We start from the raw sequence: 22,275 nt of genomic DNA, 5'->3' as shown, positions 1-22,275 counted from the left end.
GTAAAACGTGCAACACAAACAGTAAACTAAGAATGTCCTCCTTCAAAGTAAAGGTCGTACCCATTTGCTGCAGCTAACACATTTCGAAAGGAGCTAGCTTTATTTTGAGGGCAGGCGGTCTCTGTCACTACTGCTCAGCGAGTAGTTGGCGAGTGTTTGCAGACAAGACTGTGGCAATCTGCTAGTGACCAAAGCAATTCCAAGAAGGTTTTTGATGTGACACTATATACCTCTTTGCAACCAGTTTCACCAAGATACCTCTAGCAACCCCCAGCAACCACTTGCCAAATGGTCAGGAATTACACACTGTTCCCTAGCAACCAGCGGTTGCCAGTGGGGTGGGGGTGTCACTGAGTGGTCTCTAAGCCTGTGTAACTGGGGCCTTAATCAGCAAACAGGTAAGATTGTAGAGGCATTCCTTTTTATTTATCACCAACAGACACTGAGGAACATGACCCTAAAAAAATATTTTACATCTTCAGATAGAGTGACTCACCCTTTATTTAAACACACGCCCTGCATAATATGCAAATACAAGTTTAATGGCACATCGCAGCATGTCAGTGTTCTGTTTTGCTGTACTTGATTGCCAGACCGCAATTTCCATTTCACGTTCGCTTGTCTGTCGGTAGAGATAATGACAGAGCTTTGAGGACTTGACTTTTTCTAAAACATAAGCAAACAGAAAGGCACCTTCTGTGTGTGCAATAGATTCACAGTGATATAATTTTTCTGTTTACACAGCAGTGCTGCGAGTTATATCTGTGTGGGTGTAATGATGGTGCTGTCTAGGAAGTGGACGCTGAATATCCGTATTAATGATCGTTATTAAAGCGCTCAGTTGCAACCTGCTGTGTGCTGTGTGCAGTGTGCCGTGTGCGTGGGCACGCATCTGTAATCCACACTTCTGTGACCACATCAATTATCCTGCTTGTGAGTATAAAGTTCCGCTTGACTGTCAGTTTACTAAACACAAAGAAGAAGAAGTCGTCTCAACAACTAGACTTATCAGTGCCATGTATGAACTATAGTAACTACGACTGCTGCTAAAGTTGTGATGTCAGTTTGAATAACATAACATAACATCCGAGAAGATAGCAAGTGTCGGAATATGAAACAGAATATTAGACACTCACAGGCCACTTTGTTAGATACACCTGCTTGTTAATGCAAATATCTACTCACCAATCACACTGCAGCAAGTGACTCTGAATCTGCCGTGGTTGTTGGTGTCAGACGGGCTGGTCTGAGTATTTCAGAAACTGCTCATCTGTACTGACACTTCCCTGAACAACCATCTCCAGTGTTTGCAGAGAATGGTCTGACAAAAAGAAAATATCCAGCAACACAAACTCAAATAACCACGTTATTTAGAATATCTCTGAAGGAACAAAATGTCAAGCAAGCAGAAGACCACACCGGGTGGCACTCCTGTCAGAGCTAAGAGCAGGAGTGTTTCCAGCACCTTCTTGAATCTGTGTCATTAATTATTAAGGCAGTTGAGGCAAAAGGGGTTCAAAGTGGTACAAGGAAGGTGTGCCTAATAAAGTGGCTGGTGAGTAGTGTCATCCAGGTATATTAAGAACCCATCATTCCCTATGAGAACATGTGATCCAGCTGACTTGTAGATTTTGGCGGTCGGAGTTGTTAAAACCAGTGAAAGAGACACAGCAGCCATTTTGTGTGTCTTCTGATTTCTTTGTGTTGTGTGTGTGTTATCGTTCGTCTCAGAGGAAACAGTTCCGCGTCAGGAACGATGAATCTGGCTCGTCTGCTGAGAAAATGTTTGACCTTGTACCAAAAATCAGCCTCACACATATATACGCAGTCATGCACTCAATGGCCTGGATCTTTATTCTTCATTTAAAAACTAAGCAAAACTCCTCACTGCCCTCCACGCTATCAGTCACTGACAGAGAGCAGTCCTCCCACAGAAAACATGACCATTAACAATGAGGCTCAGTGCAAAACAACAGTACTGTTTGTACCGTTTCTGTAAGGATTAATCAATTAAGCAGACAATCTCGAGAGAACAGCTTTGATAAAAGGCGGATATTTATTTAAAAAAAATATCAAAGGTTTCACACAATCACAGCCTCTCAAATATAAGGATTCATGTATGTGATGATAAAGAGAATAAAGCATGTTCAGGGTTTTGGCTGCTGGTTGGAATAAACAAGTAATTAAAAGATCATCAAGTCTGAAACACAGAGTGATTAATGATTATGAATAAACGATGATATCACACAACACCGGAGACATTGCCACTTTTTAAGTAAAGATGAAATATTGCAGGAAAAAGAAAAAAGCAGAAATATTGGCTTATTAATCGGCCTTGTGGTGTCACAGAGTGTATTATCATTACTCTTCAATTTTAATAGTGTGTCAGTATAATTAATTAGCTCGATGATATGACTCCAGGTCTTATCTGTTTACATAAGACAAAAGGAAGTGATGCCATAGATTGCTGTAGCTACATGGTGTTTGGGACTTCTGTATTTTCTGATTAATATAAAAGAAAATACTTCCTGGCAGCACTATAGATGAACTATACACAGAGTTTGAGTTCTGTTAAAAATCTACAATAATTACCATCTGAATGCATTGCATTGTAATGCAGCATAACAGAAAGCTGCAACAGAATCAAGCAGAGCTCTGTGTGTGACAGTGTGACAGGTGAGGACATGTTACAGAGGTGATGACGATGATAAGAAAAGCAGGAGAACAAATAGGTGGAAACAAGTGTGTCTGAGTGTGTGTGCTGTGACAGTGTCCACTGAAAAACGCTATTAATGAAAAGAACTTCCTGCCATGTTTTTTCTACTTCTGCTTCTTCTTCTTCTTTCATGACTCCAATATGATGTTGTTGTTTTGTTTTGTTTTAAACCCAGTTGATTAACATTGCTGATGAGGCTACCATCAAGCTAAACCATGATTTAGGAGCAGCGTTGGGTAAAAACAAGCAGTGATGCATTTATGCCAATATCCAAAAAACCCTCAAAATAAACAAATAAATAAAGAAACAAACAAACCCGATTCCTTCTCCGAGACACAAATTTTCAATCTCACTGCAGAAATAACTCACAAATTACACGATGTCATCAATCCGTACCTAATAAAAGCTGAGGAAATTGAAAAGCCTCGCCAGTCCGGCGTTTTGTATATTTGATATTGACTGTCTGCCTTTCAAGGCTGGTCTGGTTTGATTAGATTTCCTGCCCAAAAAGGAGGTCATGACAGGAGAGAAGAGAAAAACAGAAATGCAATGAAACCCAGAACAACGAGGACTTCTGCTTCACCTTCACATTTATGTAAAAGCAACTGAATTCTGACGACCATAAAATATAGCAAAACATATAAAAACATCTCAAGATGAAAGGATAAGTATAGAATAATTTTCTGGTCGTCGTCCTATTTTAACATAATTAGTTATTTTTATTTCAGATTTCTGCCAAGTGGGAATTTGAGACTGTTTTGTTAGTGACAGCTGATTAAAATCAGCATTGAGAAAATAAACAGGAAGGATGCTGCAGGCACGTAAATTCAAAGATTTAAAAATGGATACTGACATAAACAGCATGCAATGACATGCTAAAAACTCCTCGTTGAAGGTCATTACGCACTCAGTCGCCAGTTTATTAAGCTCGCTTCAGTAAAACTGCAGCCTTTCAGAACAATTTTGAAGGTTTAGTTTTTGTTCAAGCTTAAAAGGCAGGAGGTGGTCTGCAGTTCCTGTTTGTGCTCATGCAAACTCAGCAGGTTAAATCAATAATTTATGAGGTGATGCTCAGAACTGCACATCCTTTGAGGTTTTGAGTGTTGAGGCTAATTTTTCTATTTGTGTTCCACTGCAGCAAAAGATACCTAAAAAAAAAAAAAAAAGGTGCAACTTAATTTTGCTACTTTTTTTTGCATTTGGTGACTGACTGAAAGTACTTGCACCTTCAACTTCTGGGTGACGACATCAGGTCACAAGGCGATTGCACTGGTCACCTGGTGGGAGGCTGAATGTTCAGTACTACATCATATTGTGTTGTAAACTATTAAATGCACTTAGGATTGATTAAAACTGAAGTGTTTCCCACATTACGATTCTTCTAGAACTGCCATACCTTCTTGACTCGCTTCCTGCAAAATGCACATGATCATCATCCTGTAATAATTTATTTAAATGTCTTCGGCAAACACCTTGTTTCATGACTGCAGAGATACACAAGTCTACAGCCTCTTTCTGATTAAAAAGCCATCTTATATTGGCTTTTAATTCAAGGTGCCTCATCTACAGCTTTGTCTGTGGGTGGTGTTTGCCATATTGAGTCTGAGCATCAGAAAAATAACAATTTACCGCCAAGCCTGTGGCACATTTTTATAAATCTGGAAGGTGATGAAGAGGATTGTTTATACAGCGCATTGAGCCAAATAAATAATTACCCCACCGCACAGCAAAGAATAACATGAAGGCAATTATAGGACATTATAGTGAATGTTTAATTAGAATGATTTATTACTAATAAAATGAACATTTTGAGGCCATATTTATAATAGGATTATAGTAAAACAGATGTTTTATCTCTATTCTCACATCATTTGTAATAATCTTAACATATAGCTTGATAAATTAAAAAAAAAGGTTGTTAATCATGTAGGGCATCAGCACTTAAATTGCTAAATGAATCCACAAAAAATAAACCCCCAAAACAGCCTGATGGCAGAGTCGTGAACCTCTGTCACATGGTCTATTTTGCGGTCTTGTCCGGCACATGCTGCACGTTTCGCAGATTACCGTGCAGCGCCCTGATTTTGGCTCGCACACAGCTCAAATATGATGCAAAGTCACTGTGCTCCGATTAATCTGAGCATAATCCCTGACAAGCCATTCGGTCTTACCCCCACAGCTGGTGCGAGGCTGTTGTCTGGGCACGAGGAAAGTGAGTGTTTTTTGTGTGTCCACGTCTAGGATGGAAACATGCATTTTCTGTTTGGGGGAGGGGGTGGGGGATGCTGAGGTTGTTGGTGTTGTTTTAAAGAAACAAACAAATAAAAAACAGAAGGACCCCACCTTGTCACGTCCTGACATACCCCCCTCTCAAAACACCCGGAGAGCTGCTTTATCAGACATGTAAGTACAATAAAGCGTGTTCTGTTCCCGATCCTCATTACTGCCCCTTCATGAGCCAAATTAGGCATTAAACTGGGGACACAAAGCGCTGCCTCCTCATCAGCTCTGTTCCCAGCATCCTCCACTTCTCTCCATTTAACTCCATTACTTCCTCCTCTCATCTCTTCCTGCTCTCTCTTCACAAAATAACCCACTTTTCCTAGATTTTCTTTATTTTTCAATTGCTTTCACACACACACACACACACACACACACACACACACACACACACACACACACACACCATCTGCAGTCAGGGAATGAAACCCATCCGGTATAATGGACAAGAAGAGCTTCTTCATTCAAACAGAAATACAACAACTGAAAAATAAAAATCAACCACAGAAAATTCCTTTACCAATATTACACATGAAAAACAAATTTGTGCAACAATAACTGTATTATCTGATATTTTTTGTAATTTTTCTTTCTTTATTAAATATTTGACATAATGAAACATCTGAATAGAGAAAAATCTGTTTAGAAGAACTGCTCGCTGCTTAGTTGATGCCCCAGAGGAAGTGGTCACAGTGATCGTGTCGTGGTCTGGGTGGTTTTCCACAGCATCAGCTCCTCCCCACTGGGTGGAGTCTTTGTTGTTCCTCACCTGATGGCAATCATACCAGCAGTATTTATGACCGGCGCACTCAACTGGTCGTCGCCAGATTATCTGCCAACTTTAGTCAGTTCTCGGCCTCACGTCAATTCATTGGTGACTCATCATACGTATTAATCGTATCTCTGTTTTTCTCGTCAGCCTCGGAACCCCACCTACCAAGCTCTCCTGGATACCAGTTTGCTGCCGCCGGAAATCACTCTCCGTGTCGGAGCTGCCACTCTTTCCTGCCTGCCTCCCTGCATTGCATGCAGCACCCACCTGGACCTCTCCTGCCTCCCCTCTCCACGCAACCCTCACCTGCAAGTTTTGCCCTGGCCCGCCACAGTTTCCCCTGCCCAGTACCTGCACTCCATATCCCTGCCATCTAGTTATTATCACAGTATTTTCTCTCGCCTCAGACATCTAGTTTATGTTCATTGATTCTAGTCTGCACTTTCTGTTAGCTTTTGAACATTGTAAAATAAAATCTTGTTTCGTTACACTTCACCCCTGGCCTCCGGGTTTGAATCTGCACTTGAGTTCATTCCATTTCCACGGGCCACTGCGCCTGACAGATCGGGGGTAACAGCTTTAATCTGTAACGCTGTTCAGCCTATCGGAAAATATAAAATAATATAAAATAAAGATAAATAAAATGAAAATAAATAAATGAAAAAGTAGGAATAAAAACTGGAAATGGATCTAATAATTTAATATAAGTGGAGTACTTGGCTACGAACTATCACTGCCTGTCAGATGTGTTCTCAGTAATGCTGTAAAAGTATAATTAACACCTTTTTTTCTGCTTAAATCTAAAACAAGGTGCTTTTATGTGACTTAAACATGACCTCTAATTCCAAGTGAATGCACAATAAAAGCATACGTGTCCCTAAATTATGTTGCAGTGCCTCTTCAACATGTCCAAGCATGTAGGCAGCTCAACAATCAGTGGGATAAGCAGGTTTACAGGGAAATCTTCAGGTAATAATGATGTGACCTGAATGCTCCTGAAGTAGACGTCAGTCCTATCTCTGTCTGCAAGAATAAAACACTTTGCTTCACAATCCTCACACAGGAAAATCTTATAAAAACATATTTAAAATGGGAAAATGCTCATTTTTCTTATTAATTAAGTGTGGTGAGGATAACCTTCTCCTAATTCTTAGTAACAGGTACTGAGAGTTCCTTTTTACCGGCCCCAAGTCTAAGCTAGTGTCTCTTGCAGTGGCTGATGCCAGGAATACATAATATGAATAAAACATCCACCATGGCCTGAATACTGATGCTGAGCGAGAGAAAGAGGATGAGGAAGGAGTGAAAGGAGAAACCACGGACGGTAAAGAAACTGCAGGAAGAAAGAAAAAAGAAAAAAGGAACCTCTAGCGACTGCTGCTGTCAAAATAAGAATGACTGAAATAGCAGAACACCGGGCACCAATGTTTTCACTCCGCACACCTTCTTCTCTGACAGATATCTAGCTGGCTAAACAATGTTCATTCACGTTTGCTCTGCATATTTAAAATGTCCAATGTGCCGACAGCACCCAGTCACTGGACGAGCTAATAATAGGGAATATGGGGAACGCTGCAGGTCGTGACTGTCTTTAACCCACAGAACAAAAACCTGACGTCAGAACAATGGCAACTCCAAAGGCCAGTGCTCAGTCCACAAGCTCTCCGTGGGCTGCTGCTGGTGGTTTTCAGCGGCTTAAACCCGATTAAATAATTTAAGTAAACATACAGGATTTAGTTAGATATACAGCGTGTCAGATCTGTTACTGTGTTGTTTTTGGAGACACCCTTTCCCTGAAATGTGTGGCAGCAGCTCTGGAGAAAGCTGGTCACACGCTCAAAGGTCAATAAAAACTTGTCGTAATACTATCTTTAGGATTAATGCAGTGTCAGGGAAATTAATGATTTGTTTGAGGTGTGGTGATGGAGGTGGCGTTTGACTTTCACACTGGACGAAAACCTGTCACGGTTACTTTGATATATCTATGTGAAGGTCTAAATTTCTTTCTGAAGCACGCCTAATAAGAAAACAAGAGTTTGCACGTGTGCTGTGCAATATACGGCAAAACTGTGTTAGAACCAGTGAAAAATCTTCCAGTTTGAAGACAAAAATCAAACATTATATATCTTGGAACTTTACACAAAAGGTAGAAGGGCACTGCAGAAAAGTTTGATATTTAGCTGGGAGGAAAATGACAAGCAAGTGCAGATAATTAGAAGCACCAATGAAGGGGAGAAATAAAGGAGATAAAAAGATGAGAGGGATATTAATGCAGGTACTGCTGCTGGACTGGATCCAGTGCAGCACTGCTTTTACTGCATTGCTGATCCACTGCCGGCCAAACCTGGATTCACTGTGTTGACTTAAAGAGAGAGCTTCCAGGCCTTTGGAGGACATTTCACCTCATGATGTACGTGCAGGAAGAAGCGTGCCACATATGACACGAAGCAGGAAGGTGGGAAGAGTACAGCACCTGTTTGTAGTCTCCTGCATGTCTTTTCTGTCACAGACCAGAAATCAAGTATTTATTAACAGTAAAGATTCCCATAAGTGCCACCTTGGGTTTGTTCTATAACCTTAAATGGGATATTTTATGCAACATGGTACTGCAGCTCAATCTTGCTATTTTGGACTCTATTAGCCTGGAATGATTCAGTTCAATTACAGCTCTTATTGATCTCATCATCTCATGTTAAGCCCCTCCCCTCCCTCCTCCTCACAGTGTCTTATGATTGGCTGCTCTTCGCAAACAGATGGTTTTCAGGTTGAACCTGTCAAGTGAGAGGGACTTCTGGGCTCACAGCCAGAGCTGTGTGAGAGCATGTTGAGGATTTATGCTCTCAATGACATCATACAGAGCCTAGAGCAGTGTCAAAGTTCCTGTTTTTCACTCCTGACTATAGGATGTTTTTAAACAATGGGTCAAAAATTTTTTACAGAAACTTTTAATTGTATAATTACAGTCCAGTCTAGGCAATGAACGACACCTTTATTCCTTAGGTTAAAGATTTCTTTCATTAACTGGAGCAGTGTCTCTTTATCGTGTGGAAAAACTGAGAAAAACAGCAATGTTGGATTTGCAGTTCTTATATTAAGATATCTTCTCGTGGATTAAATGTGTGGTTAAACATCTTTTCACTGAAAGAAGGGGAAGTTTTACTGGTCCGGCCCACTTTAGAAGTGTGCTGCATGTGACTTATATGTGATTACAGCATGAGAGGCACCATTTGACTACAATTTAAGCTCTGCCATCAAAGTGGTGCTGTTTTTCTAACCCTTTCAAAAGCAAGAACAGGCTGTTTCCCATGCCATCTCTGTTTTACACTGTGTGAAATTTCTGATATTTAGAAAAAAATATTTTGGCCAATTAATAGAAATAATCCATCAAATAACTGAGAAAATGTAAGCTGCAGCCTCACCCAGAATTTAGAAGTAAAAAAAGGATCCTGTCAATTGTCAAAATTCAGCATTGAGCTGCATTTTTTCCCTACAGCCTGCATGTGAGTAAATCCCTGCAGAGCTTTTCTGTCCTCCACACTCTCTCTTGACTTCGGAGAGTTTGTCCTTCTGCTGCAGCCTTCAGCATCTCTTGGCTGAATTCTCCCTCTGCCTCTGTGCCACTCCCTATCAGCACAAGGATGCTTGCTATCCTCCTCTTCATTGCTTTTCTTATCTCTTATCCTTGCTTCACTCTTGTTGTTCCTCCCGCCCCATCTGTTATCTCCCAGCTGGATCTGTTTTACGCTGCACTGCAGTAGGCCTATAGCGAGGATCCAGGCTGAATGAGTCACCCACTTGCAATCTGCTGCCCTAAAGCCCTGCAGGCGTCAATCACATCCACAGACCCTGCTGCTATCCCCAGGCTCGCATGGGTGTCCGTCCACGGGCGTTCACATTTTGTCACTGCATACTTTTCCAGAACCAAGAGATGATACTGGAAAGATATACACACACAGTGTTACATGCTAAAGAATTTGCCTTTCACCCACAAACTACAATGAACCGCCCAGTTTTTCAAGAAGCATAAATCAGAGTGGCACGTGTGTAGCTGTTATATTAGCATTCAGCACACACGCTGGGAAATCTCCAGTAGAACCAGGCCTAACTGCTAAATAAAGGATCACGACTCCCATTACCCACTGCAAGAAATATACGACGTTCAAATCTAATAACTGCCTCTTGATTTTACAACTCGTAACGGCTCGCAGACAGCCATAGAATCCAACAATCACTCATCGACATGTAGCTAAACTATCTTCACAGACAATTTCATTTGCAAACAGATCAAGGCTGCTTGTATTTCTGTTCCTCAACTGCATCCTCACATAAAAGGTGGCGTTATTACCCAAATATACCAGTGCATAGATTTAAAAAGTAGTGCAGGTTGATTCCAAATTATACTGTTATCATGTCAATGCGCACATTTTTACTCACATTGATGTGTGCTATACTATAGTTAATAAACTGTATTGCAACATTGTGTTGATCATTACCCAAGAACAGGCTGAAAACGTGGGTAGTGCATATGCAGAACAGCCACGAGTCTGGATCGAGATAACGGTCTCTGCAGTGTGTGAGGTACGGTTGAGATGCACATGTAATGCAGACAGGAGCGAGCTCTACACACATGCGTAATTTCAGTCATTTTCAGAATACATTTTATGCAACAAGAAGCTAAATATTCCAACATGGCATGAAACAAACTGGATTAAACCTCTTTAGACTCACTATGTTTTAGATGCGTGACTCATACGGAGGGAGCCAAACTTGGAAACTCGTCAGCTTCTTTCTGACACTGACGAGAAGCAAAGAAACCATTTTATCTGAAAAGCCTGCAAGAGTGAAACCCCCCAAAGACTCGCTTTATTTTTTCATCTCTCACTGGTTCTGCCACACGTTCTCAAGCTTTCCTGCTCATCCTCCCTCCCTCCTCTCTCTTGCAGCTTCTATTTGATGAACAGATTTTCGTCTTCCTGCTTGCAGGACCGAGATAAAAATGTGCTCACCTGAAAGCGACGGTGGCATCGTGAGAGTAGAATCTGCTCTAAGCGTGACTCATTTGACTCCGAGGTGGAGTTGACTTGTGACGTATTAAGCCAGAGATCATCACCTTTAAAAATAAGATGGTTGGAAACGCTGCTTGTGAGCTTAAACACAAAAGGGGAAGAATACACTGTGCTGTCGTTATAGCAGGTTTAAATGAAATACAAACACTTTCGAGGTATTATAACCTATTATAGCATGTGCTGAGTTACATCACATAGTGAGAATGACTAATGGATTGCAGATTAAATGAAGAAAGTTTTTAAAAAAAGCTATTCCTAGGGACCCTGCTGGGTTTTACCCTTCATGCCCCCGTGCTTCACTTCTTTTTAAAATGGCCCCCATTATTAATGCAGCACACAGAGCATCGATGTCCTTGAGCGAGGGAGAGAGATGTATTCTGTCAGAGAAAAGTGTGATTATGCTTGTGTGAAATAAATTACTCTGTGATGCATGTGAAAAGGTGAAACTGAGTTTGCGTGTGTGTACTTCGCACTGAAGTCGCAGTTAACTTCAGGGTATTCTGCCTTTCATGAGCCGTTTTTCTCAGCAGTGTCTACAATAAAGAAATGCATCTTCCTCCTCCACTAAAACGAGGATTTGCTGTTGCTCATACAGCAGACGCCATAGTCCTCAACTCCAGACTGAAGCTGCACAGATAATTAGCAATTAGAGACACATTGGGCTAAAAGGTCGATGCAGCATTTTAGGATAAAAAAAAATTCCAGTTCACATCTAAAACATTTTGATGTTAGTGTGGTTTTGGATTTTCAAACAATCACTCCATAAGTGATGTATACAGGCCTGCTTGTGTGGGTATATCATCTATTTGATGTTCCTGAACTTAATTTTTATATAACTTAATATGCAGTAACATCTGTTATAGTATATCATTGCTGAAAAAAATCAACTATTTGATATGAATTGTTAATCTGTCATTTTGATCTTATTTTTCAATAAACTGAATAATAAGGTGCTCGAGGCCTCAAGGTGCTTTACATTGTTAGTTACAGACCCTCAAATCATAGAGAGAAAACCCCAACAATCAAACGACCCCCTGTAAACGAGCACTTGACCACAGTGGAGGGAACATCCATCAAATCCCCAAATTTATTTTCCAGTCATATAACACCACAAGAACCAGTAAATGTTACTGGGACACCCCAACCAGAGAATTTTTGGGGGCATATTTGCTTAAAAATGGTCTAAAGTTGATCTGGGAACTTTTATTCACTGATTAGCCAGAGTATGGAAAATCAATCAATTGTGAATAACACAGGTAATCAGTTCAGGCTTCCTGACTTCACTTTAACATGCATCACGGACCAAGCACTGACCTGCAACTCACAGGACTCAAATCATCTCCTCCTGCAGCCCCGTGCCAGACGCCACAGGACAACACTACAGGTTCTGCATCCGTGTCCTGATAGGTCAGAGGTGTTTTAGTGGCACTACGGGGACTTACACAATATCAGGCATATGATTTTAATGCTGTGGCTTATTGCCTCTAGCCTGCACTGAGACGTGGCAATGATAAAACAATTGAAGTAAAAAAACAAAGCAGGTATGGATATAGATTGTTTATTACTGCTTTCTGACCATTATGAATCTCCGATTCTAACACTTCATGCATTGACGACGTCTTCTCGTGTTGTGTGACTGTCTTCTTAAAGTATGGTTGAGCAACATTTGTCATCTGTGTACAACTAGCCAGCTTGCTGGGTTGCTTCCCACATAAGTCTGGGCTTGGATTACAAGGCTGTGGCACAGGAACAGAGGGGTTGAGGGGAACCTTCTGCCACTGGGATTCTGTGGAAGAGGACTGTGTGTGTGTGTGTGTGTGTGTGTGTGTGTGTGTGTGTGTGTGTGTGTGTGTGTGTGTGTAATGTTGAGGAACAGACAGCAGGAGACCACAGAGACGACACACTGTGAGCCTAAAGCTGATTAAATCACACTGGGAATAAAACAGATTATTGAAGACAGCACCAAGTAAAAATCTTCAAGTTCAGATACAGTTACTGCATATTTAGACAGTCAACAACACCTCTTTATGCATGCACAGATCCACATAAATCTATGCATATTTACAAATGCTTATGTGTATCCCCACCTCTCTTTTACTCTCTTGCGCCTGCACGCACGCACACACACACACACACACACACACACACACACACACACACACACACACACACACACACACACACACACACACACAGATTCATCTGATGACGAGAAAGGAACATCTGCAAGGAGAGGGAGGGCGTGCTAATGGGTGACAATAGACTCATCACACAGAATTAACACAATCAGTGCAGCCATCCAATGCCCTGTGTGGGCTGCTGTCTATTTCAAATCAGATAAAATGAGCTCTTGATTAAAACTGAGAAATGTGTTAACAGCAATTTGAGATTGTTCCCAATTACTTCACTTTGTCTTTTATTTAACACTCGAACCCGATCCAGTCTTCCAAACATAACGCACCTAGCGGTGATCTGCAAGCACTGCTCTTTGGGAACATGCAGTCAGAATGTATGATTCATTATCAACACAGGCCTTACAAATGTCAGTGTGACATTAGCACTAATATAAATGACTCATGTTGGGAGATGTGAAAAACAAATGAAAAAACAATAACAGAGTCTACTGCATGTCGATATTGGATCTCGAGCTGCCAATTGTTTCAGTAAACTCCTCTCCTCACGAGCTGCTACTTAATTCTCAGTTAGTCAGTTTCAACCTGCAATTAAGAGTGTTCAGTATCTCCAGGCAGAGACCTTGAATAGACATGTGATTATTACTGTCACATTCAACGCACTATTCCCCTCCATCTCAGAGACAGCTGCTCATAAAGTTGAAGAACAATGCAAAGTGAGACTTGTCACTAAGGCCATTCTGAGATTGAATAAACTGCTGAACAATGAGGGGGAGGGCACACATGTGTGTGTGTGTGACTCACACAGGCTCTGTGTGTCTTGCAGTGAGGGCCCTGAAGCTAATGGACAGTGTCATTGTGACTCAGCCCTATAAATGGAAAACCTCCCGAAGTTTCCAAGCTAGAGGAAATAAAACTCACTCAAGGCCTTTGAGCTGCTGATGAGCCCATACATTCAAGGTCTCACTTAAGAGCACTCTGATTGGCTCCCGAGTTAAAGGTGATTAAACCTTCAGGTTGTGCACTTTGACCTGAAATAACATAATAATACATGACTAGCCTAAAATGAGAGGGTTGAGAAAGCGCTTTGGGTAACCTTGAACAGAATACCTTTGCGGTGGGCTTGCGCCTTACAATAATAATAATAATAATAATAATAATAATAATAATAATAATAACCGATGATTCAGTGATGGATGGGGAATGCTTAATTCAATTTATCACCTGGTGTCCCGCAAAAGGCGATAAGTGCATTTAGAGGGCGCAGAGGTCATGGCGTGCCGATGCTGGTAGGAGCGGATTTCCGCCAAGGCGCACTTAACGATTGCATAACGAGGTGCGCCTCGGAGTGTCTCCTGTACTTAACTCGTCCTTCATTTCAGGGCCACAACTTGCGCATTGCAAGAGTGAGCGACAAGCATGAGCTGCAGCTCCGATGCTTGTCAGCGCGGAATGTCATCTGAAGGGTACGGAGAAGAACCGACGTTCCCGACATCACTGTCATCACAGTGTTGTGCCATCTGGCTCCCAGATGGACACGCAAAAAGCGTGGCACTGAATAATTATCGTGTTTTCCCCGTCACGCACTGAATAACCACCGGAGTCAAACACGACTGATGCATTCTCCCGTTGGTGCAGTGCTGCAGCACGCCAGTGTTTTCAGCGGAGTGCACCCCAGAACCACAAAAACACCAGAGGTTGTAGGTGATAAATGGAGCACGACTCGCAACAACACTGCGTGTTAATGCAGCGACATTTAGCGTGAATTAATCATCACTGTGTTGGGGATGAATCTCTGCTTTTCCAAACCTTACGCCACTCCTCCTCCCCCAGACAACGTGACACTGTAAGTGGAAGATCTAGTGAGAGCCGGAGCACCGTACGCCGCATCTTCTTACCTGAGTGGCTTTGTGGAATTGCTTTTTCAGCCCCGCTACAGACATGTTCGCTAAATCGAGGTTCTAGCTGGGAATACGAAGTGCTGCTGCAGGTGTGAGCAGGGAATCTCGCTCCTAATTGAATCTGGTGATCTTGCAGCCGTGGCTAACTCCCGTCTACACTGGTCTTCACCAGAGGGATCTCCTGCGAGAAAAGAAAAGGGGGGGGGGGGGGGGGGGGGGGTGCTAAAGCCCTTATCAGGCTATTGGATGTCAAAACCACATGTCTTAAACGGCTCTGACGTCGAAGCCTGCTCAGTTTAAAGCGGCCGCCACCTCACTACAGCTGAACTCTAAAAAGGGGGCTGAGGTATTTCTAATCTAAGCTCGTTTAGCAGAAAGGACGCGAGACTAACGTGATGCGATACCAAGAAAAAGGATGACATTGCTCTTCATGTCTCAGTGATTGGAGAGGATCTAGGTGGTAGAGCTACATGTGTTGGTGAGGGGCACTGTGCCCAAATGTGATGTGTGAACGGTTCCCGTGGGAGACAGGAAAGAAAGAAAGAAAGAAAGAAAGAAAAAAAGAAAGAAAGAAAGAAAGAAAGAAAGAAAGAAAGAAAGAAAGAAAGAAAGAAATATGACCTTTACACCTCTGCGTTTCAGCATCTCCAGCACCCTGGACAGCGCCCATCTCTCAAGGGAGAGAGCCGTGCCACCCCGGACAACCAGACTACAGCAAACCAATAATTACTATTATCTCCCTTAAGAAAGTCTCTAAGTGTCACAGAGCCATAATGAATGGTTACACTGCAGGTTCGGCTGCAATACTGACTATTAATTGAAAAAAAAGCAATGTACCATACTAAATATGCGTGTACCTACACAAGCTTTCAGAGCGCAGAGGAGACTATAGCAGTGAGGCAAACATGAGAAAGAAATTAAAAAAGCAACATTAAAACCATCTTACCTATACAACATTTAGCAGAACTCTATTTTATTAACCACTCGTAGAACAGACAATGTTAGACTTTTAAAGTCATTTTGTGTGTTTATATTTGTCTTGTTTTTATTTTTAAGGTATTTTATAACATAAATTCTGGGGAAAAAACCCAGAACTCAGAAAAAATGTCAGTTCCCGACTATCCAAATCATATCACTTCTGTACTTCTTACTCAGTGTATTAAATGCAGCCTACTCGTGCGTCATGGTGCAAAAACTGTTTTGGCATCGACTCACACAGAAAATTAAATGAAGTGCAGAAATTCACTGTCACGTTCCATCACACCTATAAGACTTAGCTAGTAACTTGCGCACACTCAGTGTTATGGTGTAAAAAAAAATATCAGAAGTTTTCACACACACACACGCGCTTACGCGTGAGTCCATCACCTCTCAGATCCATACTCAGTCCATTAATCATTGCATCCATTAAAACAATGAAAAGTCTGCTCAAAAATGCAGGACCAATGCGAGCAGCGGGTCTGAATTCAAACAAACAAGTCACCTGCACACATTTGTCAGCAGCGGCACCCCCTACGGCGCCAGATGGCTAGTCTACTGTCTGCTGGCCACTTGTGCAGACAGTCAGAGACGCATCCCACATGGCCGAGGTTAGAGTATTTGAATTAGGCTCGGAGCGACGATCACAAAATTGGCCATGAAATCGTAAATGTGGCCATATCTGCGGCCGTGACATACTTAAATGAAACGAATCCTAAGCGCGCAGTCGAGAAAATTAACTCTAAAAGGCGCAATCATCTTACAAACTAGATAAACGCAAGCATTCAAATGTATTACTTGTTTCGGAAAACAAAGCACAACCGGCGAAATGTAAACGACAGGTGGTAAAAGTTATACTGTGTCCATTTGTCTGTGGTGGGAGGAGTGCTTCTCAGCAGCAGGGCGCATAGTGGGTGTAAGAAGTGCAGAAGCGCTGGCAGCACCAAAGTAACAACCGAAGGTCTCTACGATCAGACCACAGTATGTGCAGGGAGACCACGCAATATGTTCATAGGCCGCTTTACATTTTAGAGTAAAGAGCAATATTTCTATTTTCTTATGTAAAATACGAACACCTCACACAGTGGACGCATTTGCGCTTTAATGCGAATGTAGTAAACGGAGAGGACTTTTAAGTATTCTGGCTAAATTACAAACTGTAATCTTCACCAGTTTCTTTATTATTATTTTTTCTTTGTGTATACTCTAGTAATAACCAGGCATTACACCACAGAACATCAGAACTGGTTAAATGAGGAGCATTTGCTGTGTTAGTGGCGCCACCATGTGGTGAATCCCCGAACACGGGTTTAGAAGCGGGTTTATTCATTTATGTTTATTATTTCTGTTTCTGTTACTAAAATAGCAAAGAAACAAAAGCCCAAAAAAGTAGTGATTTTAATTTAGTGACATAACTTAATCTTGAAAGGGTGTCACTGTGAACAGCCACTGAAATGGAAGGCCAAGGCCAAGCTCACAAAAGAACAGTGACAATGGGCCTGTCACGAGAATTTCTTGAATGTTATAATTTAAAAGTTGATACTAACTTTTTTTTTGTGGTTGGGGGTGGGGGGGTGGGGGGGGGGGTGAAAAGTCGGTTTTGTTTGTCCACAGTCCAGATTATAAAACTGCTCTGCTTCCACCTAGCGGTAAGAGATGATGCAGCACCGCTGAACCGCATGAGAAACACAGACCTTGCAATAGGCCACATATTATTACAATAAATGATTGTGGCCTCAGAGATTTGTGCCGTCTGTCTGCTGCAGTAGAATAAATGATGTGAATGTTGTGCTATCCTCAGTTTTCCTGCTCGCTGGCCTTCTGCAGGCAGCTCTTATGAAATGCTTGGTTCCTCAGCTGCTTCAGGTGACCGTCTGTCTTACCTCATGAGACATTAAGTCTCAGCTGTACTTTTCACACAGACGCTGAGCTGAACTCAGATGTTTGTCTCATCTACAGCCGTCATAAAAATAAATCACACACTCTTTCAATTCTAAGATTTTACAAATGAAAACGTAATAAAACAGCCTCTGGATTTATTTAAATACCTCACACGAACAACTACACATGGCCCATTACACCGTATCTATAGTTATTTAACCAAAACTAATCCAAACTGCAGAAGCAGGTGTGTGGAAAAACTAAGTACACCACATTATTCAAAAGTTTGCAGAATCACCTTTAGTAGCAATAACTTTGAGTAATTGTTTTCCCTTTTCTTTACAGCGTTGCATCAATTGAGGTTTGCGGGCATTTGTTTATGCACGTCTGTCTTAAGGTCCCATCACCGCATTTCTTTTGGTTTAAATAAGCTGTGTTTGCTTTTCATTAAATGTGGCGCTGTACTTAATGGCATCTCCACTTTGGTCTCATCTATCCAAAGGACATAGTTCCACAAGTGTTGCGATTTGTTCAGGTGCAAGTATGTGCTTGTGCCATACTTGTTTGGTCTTCTCCTGATTGCACTGTCATGAACTTTAATATTTAACATGCTTACTGGGGCCTGAAGCGTCTGAGATGTCACTCTTGGAATTTTTCGCAGTTTCTCTGAGCACTGCTCGGTCTGATCTAGAAGTGAATTTGCTTAGACGTCCACATCCTGGGAAGATTTTAACACACATCAGATTGCTCCAGACCAAACACCTGTCAACACATCTTATAGAGGTGCTCACACTTGCTTATGATCAGTTAATCAGATGCATATGGTTAACAGTAGCTGGCTGCAACTTACCATTTCAATTCCTATTGAAGCAATAAGCGCGTACTTATTTATCTATTTATTGCTTCTAATTTTGGCTTGGTTATTGTTGAATAAATATTGAAACGATATATTACGTCATGTATTTTGCAGATGATTTTTTTAATGTCTTGATGCACAAAAAACTTTGATTTGAAAGATGGTGTAGTTTCTTCTTTACAATGACTGCACACTAGTAAAAAAATGAATATACAGTGGTGGGCAAGAGTATACGGACTCTTTAGAAATTTCTACATCAAGTGATCATAACCTGTGATCACATAAACACACACACACACGAGAATGAGTTTTGGCAGAGAAAGCCTTAAATGAGCTGTAGCTGGTATCAGATCCGCACATTCACTGATTCAGGAAGAATTTTTGACAGTTTTTACTTTCAACTTCAGCTCAGCCACATTATATGAGATTTTCTTCAGTGTTTGGGATCCTTTTCATGCTACATCATTCAACCTCTTCTGAGCTTCAGCTAGCGAACACTAACCCAGTTATTACCTTGTCACTGATGGTGAGCAGGATATGCCCAGAAGCTGCAAAACAGCTCCACATGCTGATACTACCCCAACTTTAACCCATCACGCTTAGTGTAACAATGAGTGATACTGTAAAAAGAATAAAAATGACACATGTTCTGTAGAAAATATAATACAAATCACATATTTGGTTTGCTCTAGGCTTTTTTACACCATAAGCAGTGCTCACTCAGGCCACCTCTGCAGCTGGCTTCAATCGTTGCTTGTAGAGTCTCGCAGCTTTTAGTTTGTTCTGCAACAAATGGGATGCAGCTCAGTTATAACTACGTTGACTGTGCCGGCGTTTGACTCGGGCAGTCAAGGATATTCTACCTCTTTACCCTTAAAAATTCTTTTTTAAGGTTCTGTTTGGGATTGTTGTCCTCCTAAATAATGAATCCAGTGAGTTTTGACACATTTGGCTGAATCTGAGCACACAGTAAGCTCCTCTACAGTACTGCATAAAGCCTGTTGCTTCCATCTACAGTGAAATCATCAATAAATGCCAGCGTGCCAGTTTCACTGGCAGCCATAACTGAAGCAACCTGTTTGATAGATGGGGTGGTGCTCTGGGCCATGAGCTTTTTCTCTCCACATTTCTCCATCAATTTGTAGAGTTTGACTTTTGTTTCTTTTCTTTTCTTTTTCTTTCTTTTTGCCTGTCCCGTTTGGCTCTTTTGCCATCAGAATTATTGTCTAAAGGCAAAGAAAGATGCCCAACGGATTTACTTTACCAAATGGACCATCCCAGCCTTGCCATAATGGTCCATTTGATTCACCTTTTATTGTTTATTTTATTTTTTATTTTCACTTGCTAGATACGGGACAGATTTGACTGGGGAAAAGAAAAGGGAGAAAGGAAGAGGGAAAGAAAAACAGCGGGGAAGAGGCACGGGGATAAAGGGCAAAAAACAAAAACCAACTAAATAAGCAGACAAACAAAACATATATCAATCACCTGGATCACCTGTTGAGAAAGAAAAAAGAAAACAAGCAGAAGAAAACGAGAGCAATAGAATAAACAACATCACAATGATATATGGGAATATAACAGTAAATACTAAATATTAAACATTATTGTGCAGCAAGTAAGATCGACAGCGCACAGTGTGCTTTGAGGTAGGAGCCAAAAAGGGTGTAGTTTGTGTGTGTGATCACCCATGTGTACACCTGTGAGCATGGACGCACTTGTTTTTAAAAGGTTCCTTCATGTAATGATCTGCTAGAGGGTGTGGGGGGGGCCACAGCCCCGTCCACCAGGGCATGAAGCAGGTATGGAGGAGATCAAAACTCCAGACATCCAGAGGCCCCCAGAACACAAGAGACCAAGGAAGACCAACAGAGGGGCAGCCGCGCCACTGTCCCAGAAAGAGCTGAGGAGAGTCCCAGATGAGGGCTCACTCAGCAGCCGCAGAGCAGAAGCCAGGGGGGGTTGCAGTGACGCGCCTGTGAGCTCCGCCGGCAGTCAGCCGTGCCTGAGTGACCAAGCCCCAGGCCGAGAGGCCGAGGGCACCCCACCCCCGAAGTGGCCCGAGTGAGCCCCAGGCTCCAGGCCTCGACAAGCAGCCACCAAGGAGTGAGCCGGTGTGTACCTGGACGCCCATCCCCGGACACAAAGAACCACCAACGCACCGATGTCTGAGGGAGTCCGCCACTGAAAGGGGGAGTGGTGGGGGGAGATAGGCCTCCAAACCTTGGAGGGCCTGAGATGTCCCCAGAGAGGTGGCGCCTGATACCCAACCTGACATATAGACACAGACATACAGGCACACACATATACAAACATCCATTCCCACCCTCATGCTCTCATGTGCAATTACTCAACACTCACCCAACGGGGAGACAGACATAGAGGGACACTGTACACACAATCACACTCCCCAAGCGTACTCTAAGCCCCAGGTCTAGATATCCTTGCCCCTGGAGGGGGAAACTGCACCCAGACCCAGGTAGTGTTACCCTTTTCCCTGGTGCGGGGAGAAGCAGACCGCCCCGACTCCGCAGCAGCAGGCAGCAGCCTCACACTCCAGACCCCAGTCGGACGGCCAACTTCTCCTCCTAGTCCCCCCCGCTCCAGCAGGCCGCAGAGAACTGGGGTGTGTAATGACTCCAAACCTCCCTCCGCCCGCTCATATGTAGTGTTGATGCATGTGTGTTCTAAGGTGCCTTTAAAACCCAGGAGGGCATGGAGCTACCTGCTTTGACTTTTGTTTCATCTGTCCTTAGAACTGTGTACCAGAAGTCTGTGGGCTTCTTTTTGGATGTTTTGGAGAAACGCTGAGAAAGCTTATAAAAAAAATAAACAGCTGCCCAAAAACATACAGTAGCGTCAGACTCTTGATAACTTTGCGATCAGCACATTATGTGTTAAATGTTCAGTTATGATGCTAACTTATGAAATTAAAGCGAAAACCTTCCACTCTAAAACAGCCTAAAACTTAAACCTAAAGGTCCAAGTATAATGAAATCAACAGGCCATGTCTTTCATCACAGGCAGAGATGCAATCCCAAGCTCACCAACTGGATACTCTTCATTCCTCATGTGAGTCAAAGACAGATTTGATTTAAATGAAAAGTCATTTGTGATAAGCAGTCTGTAAAAGGAAACAACTTTGCTTCATTGCATTGAAAATCAGCTGCTCTGCTTAAAAAACGACGTGTGTTCTTTAGCATATATGACAAGCTTATGAATGTAAATACAGCATTTCGAGGAGATTCTAGTTTCCTTATTAATGACTTTATTAAGAAAACCAAATAGTTTAGGGGAAAACCAAGAAGAATGTGTTTTTTACAATGATCGCTGTAGCTCATAAACCAGGTATATGCTCATAACATACAGCCTGCACCCTGGATGATTAAACTTCCACGAGCGTCACTTTGCATGAGCTGAAGAACTGATTCACCTTTCCATGACTTGGAAAGAATTTGCATATAGTTGGCTATCGTCCAGCGCACTGTGCTATAACACGCCTTGAAATGCTTGAGCAATAAACCAAGCAGAACAAGCGCCGCAGTTTGACTTTTCAGGAGGGCTGACGCTATGTTGGATCAATCAGAGGGAGAACTGACAGAGCTATGTCGTGATTGGTGTTTAGGGTAGTTTAGTTAATGCAGTAGAGTTGATCCAACGTAGCACCAGCGTTTTAAAAATAGGGCTAATCCT

The 22,275-nt window shown here is 42.2% G+C and overlaps 1 protein-coding gene across 4 annotated transcripts in view; it reads right to left on the bottom strand.

Annotated features, from left to right (window-relative positions):
- Window positions 1-15,045, bottom strand: part of sh3gl2a (SH3 domain containing GRB2 like 2a, endophilin A1) — a 38,269-nt gene extending 23,224 nt beyond the window's left edge. For all 4 annotated transcript variants that reach the window (XM_026171267.1, XM_026171268.1, XM_026171270.1 and 1 more), the window contains exon 1: window positions 14,865-15,045. In XM_026171267.1, the coding sequence (XP_026027052.1) occupies window positions 14,865-14,909 (45 nt within the window). In that variant the 5' untranslated portion in view covers window positions 14,910-15,045. The remainder of the gene's footprint in view (window positions 1-14,864) is intronic.
- Between the last annotated feature and the right edge of the window lie 7,230 nt (window positions 15,046-22,275).

This window comes from Astatotilapia calliptera, chromosome 6, assembly GCF_900246225.1.
Source record: "Astatotilapia calliptera chromosome 6, fAstCal1.2, whole genome shotgun sequence".
Classification (NCBI taxonomy): Eukaryota; Metazoa; Chordata; class Actinopteri; order Cichliformes; family Cichlidae; genus Astatotilapia; species Astatotilapia calliptera.
The sequence above is the reverse complement of the archived record's forward strand: the minus strand, read 5'-3'. Positions and strand labels throughout refer to the sequence as shown.